This window comes from Schistocerca serialis, chromosome 2 (genome assembly GCF_023864345.2).
Source record: "Schistocerca serialis cubense isolate TAMUIC-IGC-003099 chromosome 2, iqSchSeri2.2, whole genome shotgun sequence".
Classification (NCBI taxonomy): domain Eukaryota; kingdom Metazoa; phylum Arthropoda; class Insecta; order Orthoptera; family Acrididae; genus Schistocerca; species Schistocerca serialis.
Window position 1 is genome coordinate 401,772,699 of NC_064639.1, and position 20,372 is coordinate 401,793,070.

At 39.9% G+C, this 20,372-nt stretch overlaps 1 protein-coding gene across 6 annotated transcripts in view; it reads left to right on the forward strand.

Moving 5' to 3' along the window:
• The window catches only part of LOC126457236 (nuclear pore complex protein Nup93-like), a 225,671-nt gene that overhangs the window by 36,681 nt on the left and 168,618 nt on the right, over nucleotides 1-20,372 (forward strand). For all 6 annotated transcript variants that reach the window (XM_050093369.1, XM_050093373.1, XM_050093370.1 and 3 more), the window contains 2 exons: nucleotides 6,772-6,942; nucleotides 7,024-7,163. In XM_050093369.1, coding sequence (XP_049949326.1) covers nucleotides 6,772-6,942; nucleotides 7,024-7,163 — 311 coding nt within the window. The remainder of the gene's footprint in view (nucleotides 1-6,771; nucleotides 6,943-7,023; nucleotides 7,164-20,372) is intronic.

Below are 20,372 nucleotides of genomic sequence, written 5' to 3' on the forward strand. Positions count from 1 at the left end.
GACACCCATAATTACAATACTCAAGCCAAAAGTGACTGTCATATAACTGGGAGACAATTCTATAATAAGTTGCCAAAAAATATAAAGCAACTCCAAGGCAATCTTTTCAAGGGCAAATTGAAAAATTTGTTAATAGAAAGATGTTTATACTCGTTAAAAGAATTCTGAGCTGCAGTACTGTTAGTTTATTCTTTTACATTCTGCAGTATATTAGTGGTGGTATTGTTATAATTGGCTAATTGATGTATATAATCATTATATGTATTGAGTGATATACCGGGTGTTCAAAAAGTCAGTATAAATTTGAAATCTTAATAAACCACGGAATAATGTAGATAGAGAGGTAAAAATTGACACACATGCTTGGAATGACATGGGGTTTTACTAGAACCAAAAATAAAGCAAAGTATTGCTAGACACGCGAAAGACTCTTGCGCGTGTCGTTTGGTGATGATCGTGTGCTCAGCCGCCACTTTCGTCATGCTTGGCCTCCCAGGTCCCTAGACCTCAGTCCGTGCGATTATTGACTTTGGAGTTACCTGAAGTCGCAAGTGTATCATGATCGACCGACATCTCTAGGGATGTTGAAAGACAACATCCGACGCCAATGCCTCACCGTAACTCCGGACATGCTTTACAGAGCTGTTCACAACATTATTCGTCGATTACAGCTATTGTTGAGGAATTATGGTGGACATATTAAGCATTTCCTGTAAAGAACATCATCTTTGCTTTGTCTTGCTTTGTTGTGCTAATTATTGCTATTCTGATCAGATGAAGCGCCATCTGTCGGACATTTTTTGAACTTTTGTATTTTTTGGTTCTAATGAAACCCTATGTCATTCCAAGCATGTTTGTCAATTTGTACCTCTCTATCTACATTATTCCGTGATTTATTCAGTTTTCAAATTTATACTGACTTTTTGATCACCCGGTATAATGTACTAATGTGTTTATAACATTATTGCATGGAATGGGATGATATACAATGTGCTACTTGATTTATATGTTCATTCTTGCAATGTGCTCCCATGCTGGCCACAAGGTTGGTGAGGAGGTCTTGTGGTAGGTAATTTCATTCCTCCAATAGCACAGTTGACAGTTGATGGACATACTGCAGTACGTTTCCTCAATGCAGCCCACATTTGCTAAATGACATTTAAGTTGGGGAACAGGCAGGCCAGTCCATTGGACAAATATCCACTTGTTCCACCTGGCCTGTTTATTTATTTATTGTTCCGTGGGACCAAATTAAGGAGAAGTCTCCATGGTCATGGAACAAGTCAATAGATGAAAGTATAACATGATAGTAGAAACAGATAAAATGAAATATAAGAAACATATTCAGGTGACAATTTGTAAGTTTAAATAAAGAAAATCAACAATGTAAGACTGGAATTTGCTTAATTTTTCAGCTCTTCCAGGAGCTCCTCGACAGAATAGGAGTGAGCCATGAGGAAACTCTTCAGTTTAGACTTAAAAGTGTTTGGGCTACTGCTAAGATTTTTGAGTTCTTGTGGTAGCTTATTGAAAATGGATGCAGCAGAATACTGCACTCCTTTCTGCACAAGAGTCAAGGAGGTGCATTCCACATGCAGATTTGATTTCTGCCTAGTATTAACTGAGTGAAAGCTGCTCACTCGTGGGAATAAGCTAATATTGCTAACAACAAACGGCATTAAAGAAAATATATACTGTGAGGGCAATGTCAGAATTCCCAGGCTATTGAATAGGGGTCGACAAGAGGTACTCGAACTTACACCACATATAGCTCGAACAGCCCGTTTTTGAGCCAGAAATACCCTTTTTGAATCAGAAGAATTACCCCAAAAAATAATACCATATGACATAAGCGTATGAAAAAATGCGAAGTAGACTACTTTTCGTGTTGAACTGTCATTTATTTCAGATACTGTTCTAATGGTAAATAAAGCAGCATTTAGTTTCTGAACAAGATCCTGAACATGGGCTTTCCACAACAGCTTACTATCTATCCGAACGCCTAGGAACTTCAACTGTTCAGTCTCGCTTATAATATGCCCATTCTGTCTGATCAAAATATCAGTTCTTGTTGAGTTGTGAGTTAGAAACTGTAAAAACTGAGTCTTACTGTGATTTAGCATCAAATTATTTTCCACAAACCGTGAACTTATTTGATGAATTACATTATTTGATAATGTTTCAATATTACACACAAGATCCTTCACTACGAAGCTGGTTTCACCAGCAAACAGAAATATTTTTGAATCACCTGTAATACTAGAAGGCATATCATTTATATAAATAAGAAACAGCAGTGGCCCCAGCACCGACCCTTGGGGAACATCCCACTTAACAGTGCCCCATTGGGACTGAACATCACTACCACTCCCAATATTGCGGAGACTTACCTTCTGCTTTCTGTTCTTAAAGTAAGGGCGAACCAATTGTAAGCTACTCCCCTTACTCCATAATGGTCCAAATTCTGCAGTAATATTTTGTGGTCAACACAGTAAAAAGCCTTCGTTAAATCGAAGAAAACACTTAGCATTCACAACCTTTCATTTAATCCACCCAAAACCTCACAGAGAAAAGAGAATACAGCATTTTCCGTTGTTAAACCATTTCTAAAACCAAACTGTAGATTTGACAGCAAATTATGTGAATTTAAATGCTCCAGTAACCTTTTATATACAACTCTCTCGATAACTTAAGCAAACACCGATGGCATAGAAATAGGTCTATAATTATCAACATTATCCCTGTCTCCCTTTTTATAAAGTGGCTTCACTACCGAGTACTTTAATTGGTCAGGAAACCGACCACCCCTAAAGGAAAAGTTACAGATATGGCTAAGTACTGGACTAACATACATAGAACAATACTTCAGTATTCTGCTAGATACCCGGTCATATCCATGATAGTTCTTGGTCTTTAGTGATTTAATTATTAACTCAATCTCCCTCTTGTCAGTATCATGGAGGAGCATTTCAGGTAACAGTCTCGGAACACTTTTTTCTACGAGTGCTATATGATTCCCTGTTGGGACTAGGTTTCTATTTAGTTCACCTGCCATATTCAGAAAGTGATTATTAAATACTGTACATATATGCGACTTATCAGTAACACGGACATTCCCACTACGCACTGATTCTATATCCTCAACCAGTCTCTGCAGACCAGCCACTTCCTTTACGACTGACCATATGGTTTTAATTTTATCCTGAGACTTAGCTATTCTATCTGCATACCACATACTTTTTGCCTTCCTAATAACTTTTTTAAGCACCTTACAATACTGTTTGTAATGGGCTGCTGCATTTAGATTTTGATTGTCTCTAACGTTTTGATATAATTGCCACTTTGTTCTACAGGATATTCTTATCCCTCTAGTCAGCCACCCAGGCTGCCTGTTTGTGCTAGTATGCTGTTTCGAGCGTTCTAACAGAAAGCAACTTTCAAAGAGCACGAGAAAAGTCTTGAGGAAAGCATTATATTTATCGTCTACTGTATCAGCACTATAAACATCTTGCACTCTTGCTCCATGATAAGGTTCACAAAGGTCTCTACAGCAACTGGATCAGCTTTCCTAAAAAGTTGATAACTATATTTAACATGTGTTGCAGCACAAAAATCTTTTAGAGTTAAATCTTGTGCATCATGATCTGAAAGGCCATTCACCTTTTTGCTAACAGAATGCCCTTCTAGTAATGAGGAATGAACAAAACTGTTGTCTATGGTTGTTCTACTGTTCCCTTGCACTCTTGTTGGAAAGAATACGGTTTGCATAAGATTATATGAATTAAGGAGTTCTACCAGCATCCTTTTCCTTGCACAATCACTTATACAATTAATATTGAAGTCACCACATATAACTAACTTTTTGTATTTCCTATAAAGTGAACCAAGAACCTCCTCTAGCTTTAGCAAAAATGTTGTGAAATCGGAGTCTGGGGATCTATAAATAACAACAGTCAGAAGTTTAGCTCCATTAAATTTAACCACACCTGCACAACATTCAAACACCTTTTTAGTGCAGTACTTTGAAACATCAATTGACTCAAATGGGATACCGTTTTTCACATACATGGCTACTCCCCCACACCGCAAAGAGCTCCTAGAAAAGCTGCCAGCCAACCTGTATCCTGGTAAAGGAAGCCTCTGAATTATCTCCTTATTTAAGAAGTGTTCAGATATACCAATAATTTCAGAGTCAACATCTATAAGCAGTTCTCTAACTTGATCTCTAAGGCCTTGTATATTTTCATGAAATATACTAATTCCCTCATTAATCGGATACCTAAGCTTTGTTGAAAGTGGTTTCTTTGTTAGAGTGACTTCCCTTAAGCAGGAATACCTATCAGCTGACTTCAATCTAAAAAAGGTACACCTTTAACACCCACTACTACAGGAATTTTCCCATGAGTGATCCCACCACCCCCACCTATGCTGTCACATATAAGGTTTGCCAACCTCCTCTTTCCATACCTGTTGAGGTGCAGGAGTGACATCATAAGCGAGTGACTGCGTTTGCAGCTGTAGCGGTGCGTCGAAAGCTAAGTACTAATTAATTTTTTGTGTATAGTGGTTTGTTTAGGAACTTTAGTAGTCTTCAACCGGTGTTCTTGGTGTTTTCTGGTGAAATAATTTCAGAAGAAATTTTTGGGAACTGCTTTCACTTTCGTTACTGTGTCATTAGACGTTTGATTTTCTTTCGGTGTTAGTCTTTGTTATATTCTCATTTGTTGTTGATTAATACTGTCAATAATAGTAGTTACTTCCCTTGTAGAGCAAGTTTGTGATTATTGTAGTCAGTTTTTTAACATCTTATTATTGTAGTAGCGGAACTTAGATAAAGTAGTTTTCTTGTTTCAATAACTGTAAAATTTTATCGTGAGTGAGAAGTGTGGGCTTTGCCACAGGTTCATGAGTAGTGGATTGCGGTGTGAGACTTGTTCGAAGTATTTTCACTGGGGGGAATGCAGTGGGGAAGCCAGTGGGCATTCTGGTGAGATCCTCAACGCAGTCATGCATTGTCATCCACAAAATGAAGTCAGGGCCGATTGTGCCCGTAAAAGATGCACATGGGGGAGGAGTACAGTCTCGCAATAATACTGACATGTGAGTGTAATGTGTACAAAGATTTAGAGGTCAGTACACCCATGCGGTATTATGCCTTTGCATACTATAGCGCCTGGACCACCAAAATGATCGTGTCCGACAATCTTCCTGGGCCATACATATTCCCACCAGTCACTGTATGATGGCACGTCCTGAATCTCTGCTCAGATTGAAACTGTTATCATCTGAGAAAAGCATGCAATTCCACTCGTCATTATTCCAGTCCCTATGCTCTTTGCCACCATCGCAAATCTTTGAATACGGTACACTCACCAGTCAATTGTACTGTGACACTGTACTCCTTCCCCCCGTGTGTCTTTTCTGGGATGCATTTGATCCTGAATTATTTTTTATGGGTGACAGTGTGCAACTGAATTGATTAGTGCAGGTGGAGGAGCTCTTGGAAAGAGAGAATATTTGATGAATGAACTGGCCTCCTGCTTCCCCAACGTAAATCCCATCTAGCACTATGAGATGCATTGGGGAGACTTATTGCAGCACATTGACATGCACCAGTGACCATGCAGCATTTGTCAACCGTGCTGTTGGAGAAATGAAACACGCTACCAAAAGGCCTTACCAACCTCAAGGTAAGCATGTGAGCGCAATGCAGAGCATGCATTTCCATACATGGCAGTCACATACCCTATTAAGAACCATATCTCGTCTTTGGTAATGTCCAGGGGACCGTCATAAATTGTGAAGATTTCAGTGTAATTATTGTCTTTGAATAAAAGTGTCATTTCTGTTTGTCTCATTGCGTATTCCTTTAAGTTACCTTCTGTACTATATTCCAGCAGTGCTGGCTATGTAAGATCCAAGTTTCATTGAGCTGTGTTTCTTCACAGTGACACTTCGTGCCAAAGTTACTTTCATCCTTAAGTTTAACACAAGTGTATTTTGTGACCTATCACTTAAGCGACCCGACCTTCGTCACGCCAGTGCCTGTTGTCTTGCTCCACATTCCCTGCTCTTATTCCAGTGTGGAAACTTTTTTTATCATATTTTGTTATATAAATTATCTTCTGCTTTCCATATAACACTGTTGAGGAGGTACCACAACACTTTTATGAATCACCTGTCTAGATGTGTCCTTTTGATATGCTAGTTTTCACTCATTGTAAAACAGTTGATTGAACTGTGTTGTGTCATGTAGATATTATAAAAGTAACCTTACTGTGGTAAGATTATGAAAAGGCTAGACTGCTAATCCATATAGTGGAGATGTTGAAGTGTAGACAGGCACAACAAAAAGCCTGCTAAACAATTGACCTTTTGGCCTAAAACGCTTCTAAAGTAAATACACACATACTTTCATGCAAGCTCAGCTCATTTGTGTGAATGTGCGTGCGCATGGGTGTGGGCGTGTGCTTGTTTGTTGTTGTTTACTTGAGGAGAATGACTCTTGGCTGAAAGCTCACTTGTTTAGCTGTCGTTTTGTTGTGCCTGTGTGCAACTCAACATCTCCACTGTATGGTGAGTAACTAATTGTACTTTTCATAATATTGTCATTATTCCATCCTAGATTTTCTATTGTTTGATTTAATCTTATTATGGCTTATTGCTGCATCCGTTGTGATTAAATGTGGTCCTTTAGTACAGATTACTCATTCTTGTTACTACCTTCTGTGTTATCTTTATAAATACTTTCTTGATGACAAACTGTTTCAGATGTCGGATGTAAATGAGTCATTACTTACGGGCTCCAAAAGTTTATTGGATCATCTAGAAATGGCTTATGCAAAAGTGGTGTCAGAGTATAACAAGAATGTGGTACAAGATGTGGTGCAACTGCCATTGCTGTCAAGGTTCTTGGAAATGCCTGAAATTCAGTCAGATAAGGTGTGGCTTATTCTTTCTTCTGTTAAAAATTTTGAAAAAGGCTGTGAAAATGTTAGCTATTCAGAGGTTTCATTCTTACAGACTGCAAAAGAAATTTGGGAAATGGTGAACCACATGACTCACATTATACCACAAGTGACAGATGGGCCTCTGCATTCGCGATCAAGTGCAACATTCCAGCAGACCCTTATCACTCAAGCCAAGAGGCACCTAGAAGAAAGGTAAGACAAAGTGATGTTAATTACAAGAAAATTTTACAAAATCACTCTGAATCTGAGTAATTAGTAAACTAAAAACAAGATGTTTAAAATTGCACACCAAAGGTGTGGTACAGCTGTTATTTACTTTCCAAGTAATAGTAATCCAAATCGAAGTATTTTTAAAGTAGTTTTAGTAAGTTTTGCAATCCCACACGTTGTGACAGGCACTATGTGTTTTCTCATTATTTGTTTTGAGGTGAGATGTTAATCTTAGCAAAGATATGATCCTTCTGTGTAGGCTAAATCGCAGGTATCTCACTGTAGAGCCATTCATCAAAGTGAGACCTTGTTTTCGAGTAATTGATGAAAAAGAATTATTTCGTGTGTAGCTCAAGACACTTAGATATAATTGTGTTATACCGAGAAATGTTGTAGCGTAGTGGTTGTGACACATTCCTGACATCCAGAAGGCTGTGGGTTTGAATCTCAGTCGGTGCCTGAATTATTTTTTTTAAATTGTTTTTGAAATGAGTATAATTTTTTACAAACAACCCTGTTGGGGGAACGCCTGTAACCGAATGTTGAAACCAACATGAAAATCACTTAATTTGTAAGGCTTTTATTTGTTAAGAGTCGTCACCAGTTTCAGGCTAACAAATGCCCATTATCAGGTGGAATTATTCTTGTGCTGTGACCCCGCACGCCACGAGAATGGCTTGAGTGGAGACAACTGCCACAAGTGAGCGCAGAGCACGATGTAAAATGATGGGCATTTGTTAGTGTGAAACTAGTAGTGACTTCTAAAAAATAAGCCTTACAGTGGAAACAGTGATTTCATGTTTCTTACTAATTTTTATTTGGTTAATTAGTTTAGATGTAATTTGTTTTACTCTATTCTTTTTCACATAATTTTCCTCATTGTGTTGGCATTTTTATTTCCCCTTAATTTTTTCTTCCTGTCATTCTTTTTTCCTTTTGGAATATTTGTCCATATAAATTTATTTATTTTCATGTGTTAACTTCCATTTAATTTCTTCCATTTTATATTTTTGCCCATGTTATTGCATTCGTTATTTCTATTCCTCATTTTGCTTGGTTTTCATTTTACTAGCTTAAATCACCTCTTTGCTTTTTTTTATCTGTAGTGCAGCAAGAATTTGTTTAAAATATTTGTATGATGATTACAAACTAGAAAAAAGGACATGTTGTAATGAAAAATAAATCTTTGACACCATTGCACAGCCATTATAAAAACATTATTTATTTATACCAATAGATTGACATTTTCAAACTTTCAGATATTATGATCGGTAAATGAAAATTATTAAAAATCACATGGATAAAGGTTCCACAGGAAAAGAGAATGATAGGAAGAAAAAAAATGAGAGCAGATAATGAAGTCAATATGATGATGATGATGATGATGATGATGATAACGACACAACAAAAGAGTATAAATAAAAGAAAATTACATGAAACCATTTAGCTGAAAAAAAAAATATTCATTTCAATAAATACCTGATGAGGTTAAACCCACAACCTTCTGCATGTCAGGAACGTACCTTAACCATTACTCTACACAATTGCTCTGCGTGACACTATTGCATTTAAGCTTCTAGAGCATCATAAAAAATCCTTCTTCGTTGACTATTCGTAAACTAGCACCCACTTTAATGTATGATCCTAGGGTGTGATACCTGGGACCCTATAACCTACACGAACGTATCGATGGTTTCAAAAATAGGTGCTGCTCCTAGGACTTCTCCCTGTAAGTATTTGGGAGTAACTAGATGAGGTGGACAAGGGTACTGGCCGAGTCAGATGTGGTAAACCACCTAAAATCCACATCCAGGCTTTCCAGCACATTGTTCCTTGTTGATAATCCTCCAGACAGATTCGATCTGGGTTTGGCATCCCTCTCTGAATCCCTGGAGCAGTGTGCTGACACACTAGACCATACGGGCAGGTTCAAAACAAGTAAATGAGTAAACAAATAAATCCCACCCTCAGGGAAAAATGCATGGAGGGAGGGTTGTGAATAGAGGTTAAGTTTGAGGAGTGTGTCACGTGGATCTTCATAAACTTTCAGACATCTCGAAAGAAAGAAAAACTGTTCTTAATGCTCCTATTGCTTTCCAGTAAGACTGAGCCACAGGAAATCCTAAAAATCTTGATCCCCACACAAGATATCAGAACTGCCTCTGTAGAAATCCAGTCCCTCCTTACCCATGCACCCCTGCCTTCTGTCCACTTCCCAAAATTGACAAAAACAACCATCCCAGCATTCCATCATAGAAGATTTAAAAGCACCACTTAAGTGCATCTCATTAACAGACCAGTACTTTGAACCCATTGTGTGGAGCCGCCCATTCTACATTAGACACGTACGACTTCCTGGATTGTTTCAAAACCCTTCTTATGCCTTCTTCCACCTGGAAATCCTCCCACTTACATTTGGCTACTCCTCATGCTTGCATCAAAGTCTCCCAAAAACTTCACTATTCAGTGTCATCCTTACCTTTATCTGCACCACCTTTGAGTGCCAGACCTACAAACAAATGAGGGGGTGGTCATGAGAACAAAGATTCCATGTCCTACGCCAGTCTTCTTATGAGATGCATGGATGTGCCAGTTGTAAAGCCATCCTCACATGGGACATGAAACTATACATGGACGTGGAGCTTTGTGATGCCACAGTGTGGAATTTCACATTCCAGTATTCCAAAGTGTGAAAGACAGTTCAGACATATCAAATTTCAAAGGGACAACAGAAGAAAGTGTTAACCCACAACAACATTTTCGTCGTGTTGCATGTTATACATTAGCTTAAATTCAAAGAGGAGGATGTAAACACAATAAGTCGAAACAGTTTGTATAACATAAAGCATTGGCCAGCAATATGCATATAACTACTTTTTACTAGCAGGTAGTGTGTTAAAGAGTACAACAGATAAAGTTATGTTTCTAGTCCGAACTAAATTGAGGGTTAGTATTTTAACATTTACTCATGTTATGAATAAACCCTGTATCAAGGCACTGGCACATCGAGGATCCGTCGTAAACTTGTTGTTTATGGTATGATTTGTTGTAATAAAGTGATGGGAAATGTGATATTCGTGATTAAAGAATTTCTGTATTTGATTGTTCTTGTATTATAACGTGTGCATTGTGGAAGTATGCCATTTCATGGTAAATGGCGCATTGTAGATTGTACAATGTGTTCCAATTAAATGTCAGTTAATGATACATTGGCAGTCAAGGGCTTCAGCAAATTGTCACATCAAATATGTAGACTTGGATAAAACATGTTCACCGCAGTGTAATGGATACAGACAGTGTGGAAACAGCAGGTTATCGTAGGTTGGGGCTGGGATAATTTAGAGAACAGAGGATATGTTGTAATGATAATACCCGTTTGTGCAGTTCAGGAAAGCTGGTGGTGAAGGCGAGGGTCCAGATGACCCAAGTTGTGAAGCAGCCAATGAAATTAAGCGTGTAATGTTCAGCCGCATGTTGTGCCGCAGGGTGGTCCACTTTGCTTTTGACCAAAGTTTGGCGGTGGCCGATCACCCTGATGGGCAGCTGGTTGGTAGTCATACCAGTAGAAAAAGCTGTGCAATGATCACTGCAGAGCTAGTATATGACGTAGCTACTTGTACAGGTGGCCCAGCCTATGAGGGGGTAAGATAAGCCTGTGACAGGACTGGAATAGGAATGATAGTCAGTGACAAAGGGGCTGCTCTTTTATAGCTGGTTTTTCAGGCTGGTGGGAGGATTGGGGATGTGTACAGATATGGTATGGGAAATATGTTTGCGAACAAGGTCTGGGAGGTAGTGCCTGTCTGTGAAGACCATTCAGCATACTAGGCAAGGGAGTTCTTGTTGCCGCAGACATGCTGTCCCCAGGTGCCCAGGCTGTATGGGATGGATTTTTTAGTGTGGAAGGGATGGTGACTAGTGAAATGCAGGTACTGTTGGTGGTTGGTAGATTAACTCCATTTCCTAACTGATGTCATTTATCTTCCTATTTAATCTATCATAATTTCTCACTCTGTCCCCTTGCGTCATCTTTACTACTCTTTATCTTGCTGTGTCTTCCTTCAGCTCTCTCTTTCCCCATCCTCACGACAGTTGGGTCTCCCACAACCCAGGATCTGAGTGACCTTTCCCCCATGTTTTGTTCCCTCTTTTCAGTTTCATTTTTCGTTTGCAGCATTAACTCAGCAGATCATCGTGATTAAGCTTTGTGGATGTGTTTGGAGCATTAACTCAGCAGGTCATCATGATTAAGCTTTGTGGATGTGTTTGGTTAGTGACTTAGACAAAAACTGCATATCATTATCATTTTAAATATTTCATTGATAAATGACAGAAACAAATCCTGGGATCTAGATGCTGGTTGTTATTGTAATTAAAGATTGCTAGATACAAGGGTTCCCAGAAAGTAATGCACCACATTTTTTTCCTTCACTTTTGTGTTGAACATAATGAGAATTACACAAATGAAAGAAAGCAGTTTTACCTACTACTACTACTACTACTACTACTCGGCTCTGCAGCCCTTGAAGGGCCTTGGCCTGCATCACAATATCCTGCCATTCAAACCAGTCCATGGCTTGCCATCTCCATCATCTGACACCCAGCTTTTCCATGTCTTCTTCGATTCCATCCACCCATCTCTTTCTGGGACATCCCTTCCGTTGTCTGCCTCCAGCCTTGCCATCAAAAATCTTCTTACATGTTCTATCTTTCTCAATTCTGACAACATGTCTTGCCCATCGCAGTCTTCTTATTTTAATGATAGTGACAATGTCAGGCTCTTCAAAAAGTTGTTCTGATTCTGCATTCATACGTATGTGCCAACCTTCTTGATCATATATTGGGCCGTATATTTTCTGCAGAACCTTTCTCTCCCAAATGCTAAGGATCCTTTCCTCATTCGCAGTCATGGTCCATGTTCGGCACCATACGTAACAACTGGTCTTGTAATTGTTTTGTAACTGAGGATTTTGGATTTTCGTGATAGAAGTGAGCTCCTGAGCATGGGTAGTTTGGCAAAGTAGCATCTGTTGCCTGCTGCTATTCTAGCTTTCACCTCGCTGCTGATGTCGTTTGTCTCTGCGATAGTCTACCTAAGGTACCTGAAATCTCTCACCCTTTCAAACTCATTGTCGACTATCCTGAGATTTGGTAGGTTTTGCTGGTTGGTCTTTGCCATATATTTGGTCTATTCGACATTGACCACCAGGCCATGTTCCCTTGCACCTCTTTCCAGTTGTTGATAGGGATCAGCCAGTACAGCAGTGTTTTGTGCGAGTAAATGCCACATCATCTGCATAGGCTACGTATTGCAGTAAACGATTAAAACTGGTTCCTCCTCTATTTATCTCTATCTGACTTATGACTTTTTCTAGCCAGAGGTTGAATAGCAGTGAAGAGATACTGTCACCCTGTCTCAGTCCCTTCTTCACTTCCACTTCTCTGGATATTTCGCCCTGAATTTTTACTTTACAGCTGGTTTCACTGAGAATCATTGTAGTAAGTTTAACGAGCTTGTTAGGTATTCCAGCCTCTTCCATCACATTCCACAGTGCCACTATTCCATCCTCTTCCATCACATTCTGCAATGCCACTCTTGAGATGCTATCATAGACTTGTTTAACATCGATATAAAGCTGGTGTATGTTTATTTGATGTTCATAACATTTTTCAAGTAGTATGCGTAATGTGAATATTTGGTCAGTTATTGACCTATTTCTTCTAAAGTCACTCTGATAGTCTCCACTTCTCTCTTCCACATAGGGAGTAAGCCTCCTAGATAGGATCTTGGAGAACGCTTTGTATGTAGTATTTAGCAAGGACATTCCCTTGTAATTCTGGCTGTTTAATTTAGCTCCTTTTTATGTATGGGGCACATAATAGCCATTTTCCACTCCATTGGCATGCTCTCCTCCTGCCAGTTGTTCAGTATTACTGTATGTATTGCTTCCCACCATACTTGAGAAATTCTGCCTGCATCTGATCATCTCCAGGTGCCCTATTATTTTTTAAGGTCTTAATGGCTTGTACCACTTTCTCCTCTGTGGTTTCTGGTGTTAAGACCTCTGGTCCATAATAATTTATTTCCACCAGCCCTCCTCGTTTTAATACTTCTTTTTGTGGATTCAGTAACTCTTGGAAGTATTTTGCCCATCTGTCAAATACGTTATTACTCTAGCCTCTTAGCTCCCCTTCTTTATTTCTAAATATATTTGTTCTGGCTTGAAACCCAGCTTTTCCTTCTTTAATCGTTTGGTACATTTCACGTACTTGCTTCTCTTCTCGTAGCTGTTCAATTTCTTCTTTTCTAGTGCTCTTTTCTTCTTTCTGCAAACCCTCTTAGCTACATGGCACTTCTCATTATATTCATTCAGATTTGATCTAGTTCTTCTCTCAAATAATTTTATTCGTGCTATGTTACACTCCTCAATTCTTCTCATACATTCTTCATCAAACCAGTCTGCCTTCCTTTGAACTTCCCAAAATCTCCCCAACTGCCTCGAGGATTGCAGTCTTACGTTGTTTCCACATTATATCTAAATGTTCATTTGTTGTGTTGGTATCATTCTTAACCCCCTCTTCTATTTTCTCTGATATGCTTTCCGTATTTCTTCTGACTACTTTCTTAATGTCAAAACTCTTCTGTTTGTGGCCTTTTTGTGTACTCAATAGTGAGATCCTTTGCCTATATTATCACTAGATGATGGTTTGAATTGCAGTCAGCTCCACGTTGGCTCCTAACATCCTTTATGTCTGATCTCTGCTGCTGCGGCTATGCCTGCTTTGTTTAATTCTTCGTTTGTTGTCCTCAGAGTTGATGCATTGCATTGCTACACTGGCTGAAAAATGGGTTTTGTAATTTGGACACTGACTACTGTAAATAATGTAGCTGACAGATGCACAGTTGCGGTTCATTGTCTCTTACTTTTACTTCCACTTTCCACAATCCCCTATGTACAAATTTATGTGGCCAGTGCACTATTGTTTAACTTTCCATAAGCCTCATTAATAGTTTGCAGGCAAACATCCACATACTGCTACAATAGTTTCCTATTGAACATCTAAGAGCAGTAAAACCTAACCACAAAGTTCACAGTTCTTGAAGAATAATCGGGTACATATGGAGCAAACACTGTAATTGTTTTTACACATGGCCTAATTGCTTAAAACTTATTCCACAGTTAAGTTGAAGCATTATTGTTGATCTAACCAACACAGGTTTCTTGTCTGAAACTCATCCTCGGACTGACTGTCTCGTGACAAAAATTCGGGCCCTTATATATCATCACAATAATAGGTACTGAAACTACACATTGTTTGAAGTTAAATTTACAGAATTTACAATTAAAACTTTCTTCATAAGATTAACTGAATACATCAAAAATTTATTCCTTTGAACAGTTCCTTCTATTGCAAGTGTTAGGCTGAATTATCTGTTTAAGTGATTAAATTAACAAATATCGTTATGCAATCAATACTTTTGAAGAAACTGTTAATTACTTTGGAATTAATTAAGGGCTGGCTTTGCTAACATGTTTACGAATAGAGCCAAATAGATACATTAAGATTACCAGCATGTTATCTTCCAAATGCTTATAATTAGTACAGGATTTATATTTCTTTATATGTCAATAATAGAGGTATTGCCCTACAATGAAAAGTACTAACTATGAATAGTCGAAATAAATTAGAAAATCAGTCACGTACATAAAACTAAGGAAGAATATAATAGAGGGAAACATTCCACATGGGTAAAATATATCTAAAAACAAAGATGATGTGACTTACCAAACGAAAGCGCTGGCAGGTTGATAGACACACAAACAATCACAAACATACACACAAAATTCTAGCTTTCGCAACCAACGGTTGCTTCATCAGGAAAGAGGGAAGGAGAGGGAAAGACGAAAGGATGTGGGTTTTAAGGGAGAGGGTAAGGAGTCATTCCAATCCCAGGAGTGGAAAGACTTACCTTAGGGGGAAAGAAGGGGTATACACTCGCGCGCGCACACACACAAATATCCATCCGCCTGGCAGATGTATATATGTGTGTGTGTGTGTGTGTGTGTGTGTGTGTGTGTGTGTGTGTGTGCACGCGCATTTATACCTGTCCTTTTTCCCCCCTAAGGTAAGTCTTTCCGCTCCCGGGATTGGAATGACGCCTTACCCTGTCCCTTAAAACCCACATCCTTTCTTCTTTCCCTCTCCTTCCCTCTTTCCCAATGAAGCAACCGTTGGTTGCAAAAGCTTGAATTTCGTGTGTTCGTTTGTGTGTCTATCAACATGCCAGCGCTTTCGTTTGGTAAGTCACATCATCTTTATTTTTAGATATATTTTTCCCACGTGAAATGTTTCCCTCTATGTAACAGGAAGTGAGGATATATTGAAGAGCAAGTTCCCATCTCCGGAGTTCGGATAGGTTGGTGTTAGTGGGAAGTATCCAGATAACCCGGACGGTGTAAAACTGTGCCAAGATGTGCTGGCCGTGCACCAAGGCATGTTTAGCCACAGGGTGATCCTCATTACCAACAAACACTGTCTGCCTGTGTCCATTCATGTGAATGGACAGTTTGTTGCTGGTCATTCCCACATAGAATGCGTCACAGTGTAGGCAGGTCAGCTGGTAAATCGCGTGGGTGCTTTCACACGTGGATCTGCCTTTGATCGTGATCCATCAGATTCACCTGGTCCTACTCCAAATCCCACGCCACTTTGCTTGACGTTGACCTCCATCTGTCCAATGGCCTGCTTCATACGTCGGTCCACATCAAACCCACCAACAAGCAATAGTACCTCCATTATGACAGCTGCCACCGATTCCACATCAAACGGTCCCTTCCCTACAGCCTAGGTCTTTGTGGCAAACGAATCTGCTCCAGTCCGGAATCCCTGAACCATTACACCAACAACCTGACAACAGCTTTCGCATCCCGCAACTACCCTCCCGACCTGGTACAGAAGCAAATAACCAGAGCCACTTCCTCATCCCCTCAAACCCAGAACCTCCCACAGAAGAACCACAAAAGTGCCCCACTTGTGACAGGATACTTTCTGGGACTGGATCAGACTCTGAATGTGGCTCTCCAGCAGGGATACGACTTCCTCAAATCCTGCCCTGAAATGAGATCCATCCCCACCCCACCAAGAGTGTCTTTCCGCTGTCCACCTAACCTTCGTAACCTGTTAGTTCATCCCTATGAAATCCCTAAACCACCTTCCCTACCCTCTGGCTCCTACCCTTGTAACCGCCCCCGGTGGAAAACCTGTCCCATGCACCCTCCCACCACCACCTACTCCAGTCCTGTAACCCGGAAGGTGTACACGATCAAAGGCAGAGCCACGTGTGAAAGCACCCACGTGATTTACCAACTGACCTGCCTACACTGTGATGCATTCTATGTGGGAATGACCAGCAACAAACTGTCCATTCACATGAATGGACACAGGCAGACAGTGTTTGTTAGTAATGAGGATCACCCTGTGGCTAAACATGCCTTGGTGCACGGCCAGCACATCTTGGCACAGTGTTACACCGTCCGGGTTATCTGGATACTTCCCACTAACACCAACCTATCCGAACTCTGGAGATGGGAACTTGCTCTTCAATATATCCTCTCTTCCCGTTACCCCAGGCCTCAATCTCCGCTAATTTCAAGTTGCCGCCACTCATACCTCACCTGTCATTCAACAACATCTTTGCCTCTGCACTTCCGCCTCGACTGACATCTCTGCCCAAACTCTTCGCCTTTGAATATGTCTGCTCGTGTCTGTATATATGTGTGTGTGTGCGCGCGAGTGTATACCCGACCTTTTCCCCCCCAAGGTCAGTCTTTCTGCTCCCGGGATTGGAATGACTCCTTACCCTCTCCCTTAAAACCCACATCCTTTCGTCTTTCCCTCTTTCCTGACGAAGCAACCGTTGGTTGCGAAATTAGAATTTTGTGTACGGAGGGAGGGAGAGAGAGAGAGAGAGAGAGAGAGAGAGAGAGAGAGAGAGAGAAACATTTTCTAACACATCCCTATACTAAAGTATCCTACTGCACAAAATCACAGGAAAGTCTAAGATAGAATGTCTCTGATTGACTTACAAACTACTGATAGGATAGGAGAAGAGTTTGACTGCCCCAGGAGACATGAAAATTGAGAAGACATTATCGCCATATAATGAATCCAACACAGAATGTTGAACCACCTACTTGCTATTTTCACAAGAAATTAGTCTCAAATATAATATCAATGCTGAGATTTTGAATCGCCAACAAATTGCACTCCAACAGCTGTGCTGTCAATTCCACATTCTTGTTTCACACTCTTTGATAGCTTACCAGTAGCACCAATAATTCTTATTCCAGATACATTTATCACTACTATACCCTCAGTGTTAATATATTCAAAAAATGCCTGTGAAATGCCATTCAAATCACCATCACTGTCCAGTAAACACTTAACATGTATACCTTGTACCCTTGCTGTTATTACAGGGTGTGTCACTTCCTTTTTACTTAAAATGTGATCTTCTTCGTACAACAAACCTCATTAATCCTTTCCCTGGAAAAACAATATTATCCTCCTTTATGCTTTCTTTACTTGGCCATCATTATCAATTATAAATTCAAATACACCATTCTCACCACTACTAGATTTATCATTGTTATCATCGTTACAAGTGCTGTCAGAATGAGGCCCACTTTCACTTACACTTACTCCTTTAGATTTGGTACCTTTTCCACATTTTTCTCTATTCAGTCAATTTTGAATCTACATTTTCATTTAATTTTTCCAGTATTTCCTCTACCACTACTACACACTTGATTTCTACCTCAGTTTCTGAATCATTTTTAATCTGATCGGTTTGGTTCTCAAGTTTAACCCTATTTTCAGCACACTGTTTCTCGAAAACCTCCACCTTCCTACTATTGTCATTACAAAGTTTCTCTCTCACTCTTCTACACATTTACTACTCGATGTTAATTTCTCATTCATATTAGGTACTACTTTCTTTATACTATTTATCAACCTATTAATGTCTTCTTTCGTAGCTATATAATTTGCCTTACCATTGCTTCCAATTTTCTGTACGGACTATTGTCCTGCGAATCAGTCCTTATTAAGTCTTTCTGTTTATTTAACAACTTAACCTCTACAGCTTTGTCCTCAGTTACACTGTCTTGTTTGTTAGAACACTCATTGTGTATCACTTAATAAATAACAGCTTTTGCACTGAATTTACCTTATTCTCATTCACTCTTCTTCTTCTTCTTCTTCTTCTCCTGCTGCTGCTGCTATTACAGTTGTCATCTGGGTGCTGGATCTGCATGGCTGCCGCACGTTGTAATTATCTCGGCAAGGCATCTTGTTTATCTCCCATCAGTTGTGCCCACCTGCGTGCTGATTGGCTGCTCCTGTACTCTTGACTGCTTCCATAGAACCCACTCACTGATCGGCTGCTGTCGTACTTCTTCATTATGAAACCCCAGCGCTGATTGGCTGTATCATCTCTTCACTGTAAACCACTGTTGATTTCAATTTTCAAAGTTCATGAGACCTTGTTTTATTGTGGCTACGTACAATAATCCTCACCCGCAAGGGTACCACATGTAGTCGTTCTGCCTGCTTTGTTTAAATCTTCGTTTGTTGTCCTCAGTGTCGATGTACTGCGTTGCTACTCTGGCTGAAAAATGGGGTTTATAGTTTGGACACTGACTATTGTAAATAATGTAGCCGACAGATGCACAGTTGCGTTTCACTGTCTTTTACTTTCACTTTTCACCCCCTCCCCCCTCGCCCGTAGGGCTCCAGCTCGGTATAAGCTCCTCACATTCAATGTTTCTGTGTACATATGTCATATCCTTTTTTTGTTGGTTAGGGTCATTGTCAGAATATCTGTGTGGCTTATTCCTTTGTTACCATTCGCAACAAGTGATTTTTACAGGGGAAGATTGTTAATCTTTTGCCCACCCTTTTGAGGGGTTGCCTCTTACAACTCGGCAGGTAGCTGGTTCCATTTTCAAGGGAACATAAATAGCCTTTGTAGATCCCTCTACTGACCGCAAGGCAGCAATTGATGGTTGGGGGCTCCTCTGTCTTTCTTCTAAGCCATTGGCCCTCATACCTGCTGGTTGTGGTCTGCCCCAGATATATTATTTCCCTGGTACCCTCCATATCTGGAGGATGTTCCCCTATCTGCCACTTGGGGAGCTGCCCAATGGGGGATCAGCAACCCCACACAGGATCTATACACCCTATTTTTCCACATAATCTCTGTCCTGTTCCATGGCCTTCCTCCAGTGCCAAACCAGGGCGTGTATGGCCTGTCGATACCAATCCTTGTCCTGCTGGTGGAGCCAGTGCTTCACTGTGTGAATCACCTCATCATCCTCAAAATGCCTTCCACAAATGGCATCCTTTAACATCCCAAACAAGTCAATGACAACGTCAACTTACTGCAACATGTGTGACAGCCATGGGTGGTCTCGCTGGCTGTTGCAAATCGTGGAGCTCCACTGAAACACCTTCCAATGACCTCACCCTCCATGCCCAGAAACTAACTGTACTTCTATTGACAGCAGATGCTCTATAGACTGTGCACAAGTGTTTGAAAATTTTCCCCACAGTTTTTTTCTCTGTATTGAGAAATCCAATGATGGCATGTTGCTTGTAACGTAAATCACCTACAGATTCCATTGTGAAACTGTCCTGCAGCTACGCTATCTGTTGGAAGTGACGGAAACTTGGCGCGCTCATTCAGGAAACTTCAAATAATACATACATAACATTTTGCGTTTGTAGCATTGTTTTCGCGTGAGGAAAAAAAAATGCGGTGCATTACTTTCTCGGCAACCTTGTAATTTGCTCTTAAATATTCGATGTTGATGGATACAGTTATTTTACTCATATCACGCATGCAAGTGATGTTATTGCATTGAGTGGCAACTGTATTCCAATTTGCTGCACTCTTCTTATTAAAGTACCACACAAGCAATTGTGGGATTTTACTTTTCTGTGCGAAACATTTTCTTAAAACTAAACTTTTTTCAGCCTAGAAAAGCTGACTGATTTTTTGGAGAAACTTTTACTTACATTTAAATGAAGGTGATTCTGTTGTGAGAATGTAAAATGTGTTGGAGATTGTTTACTGCAGATCAATTTTTTATGGATTAGTATCTATCATTTCATTAATAAACATATCAT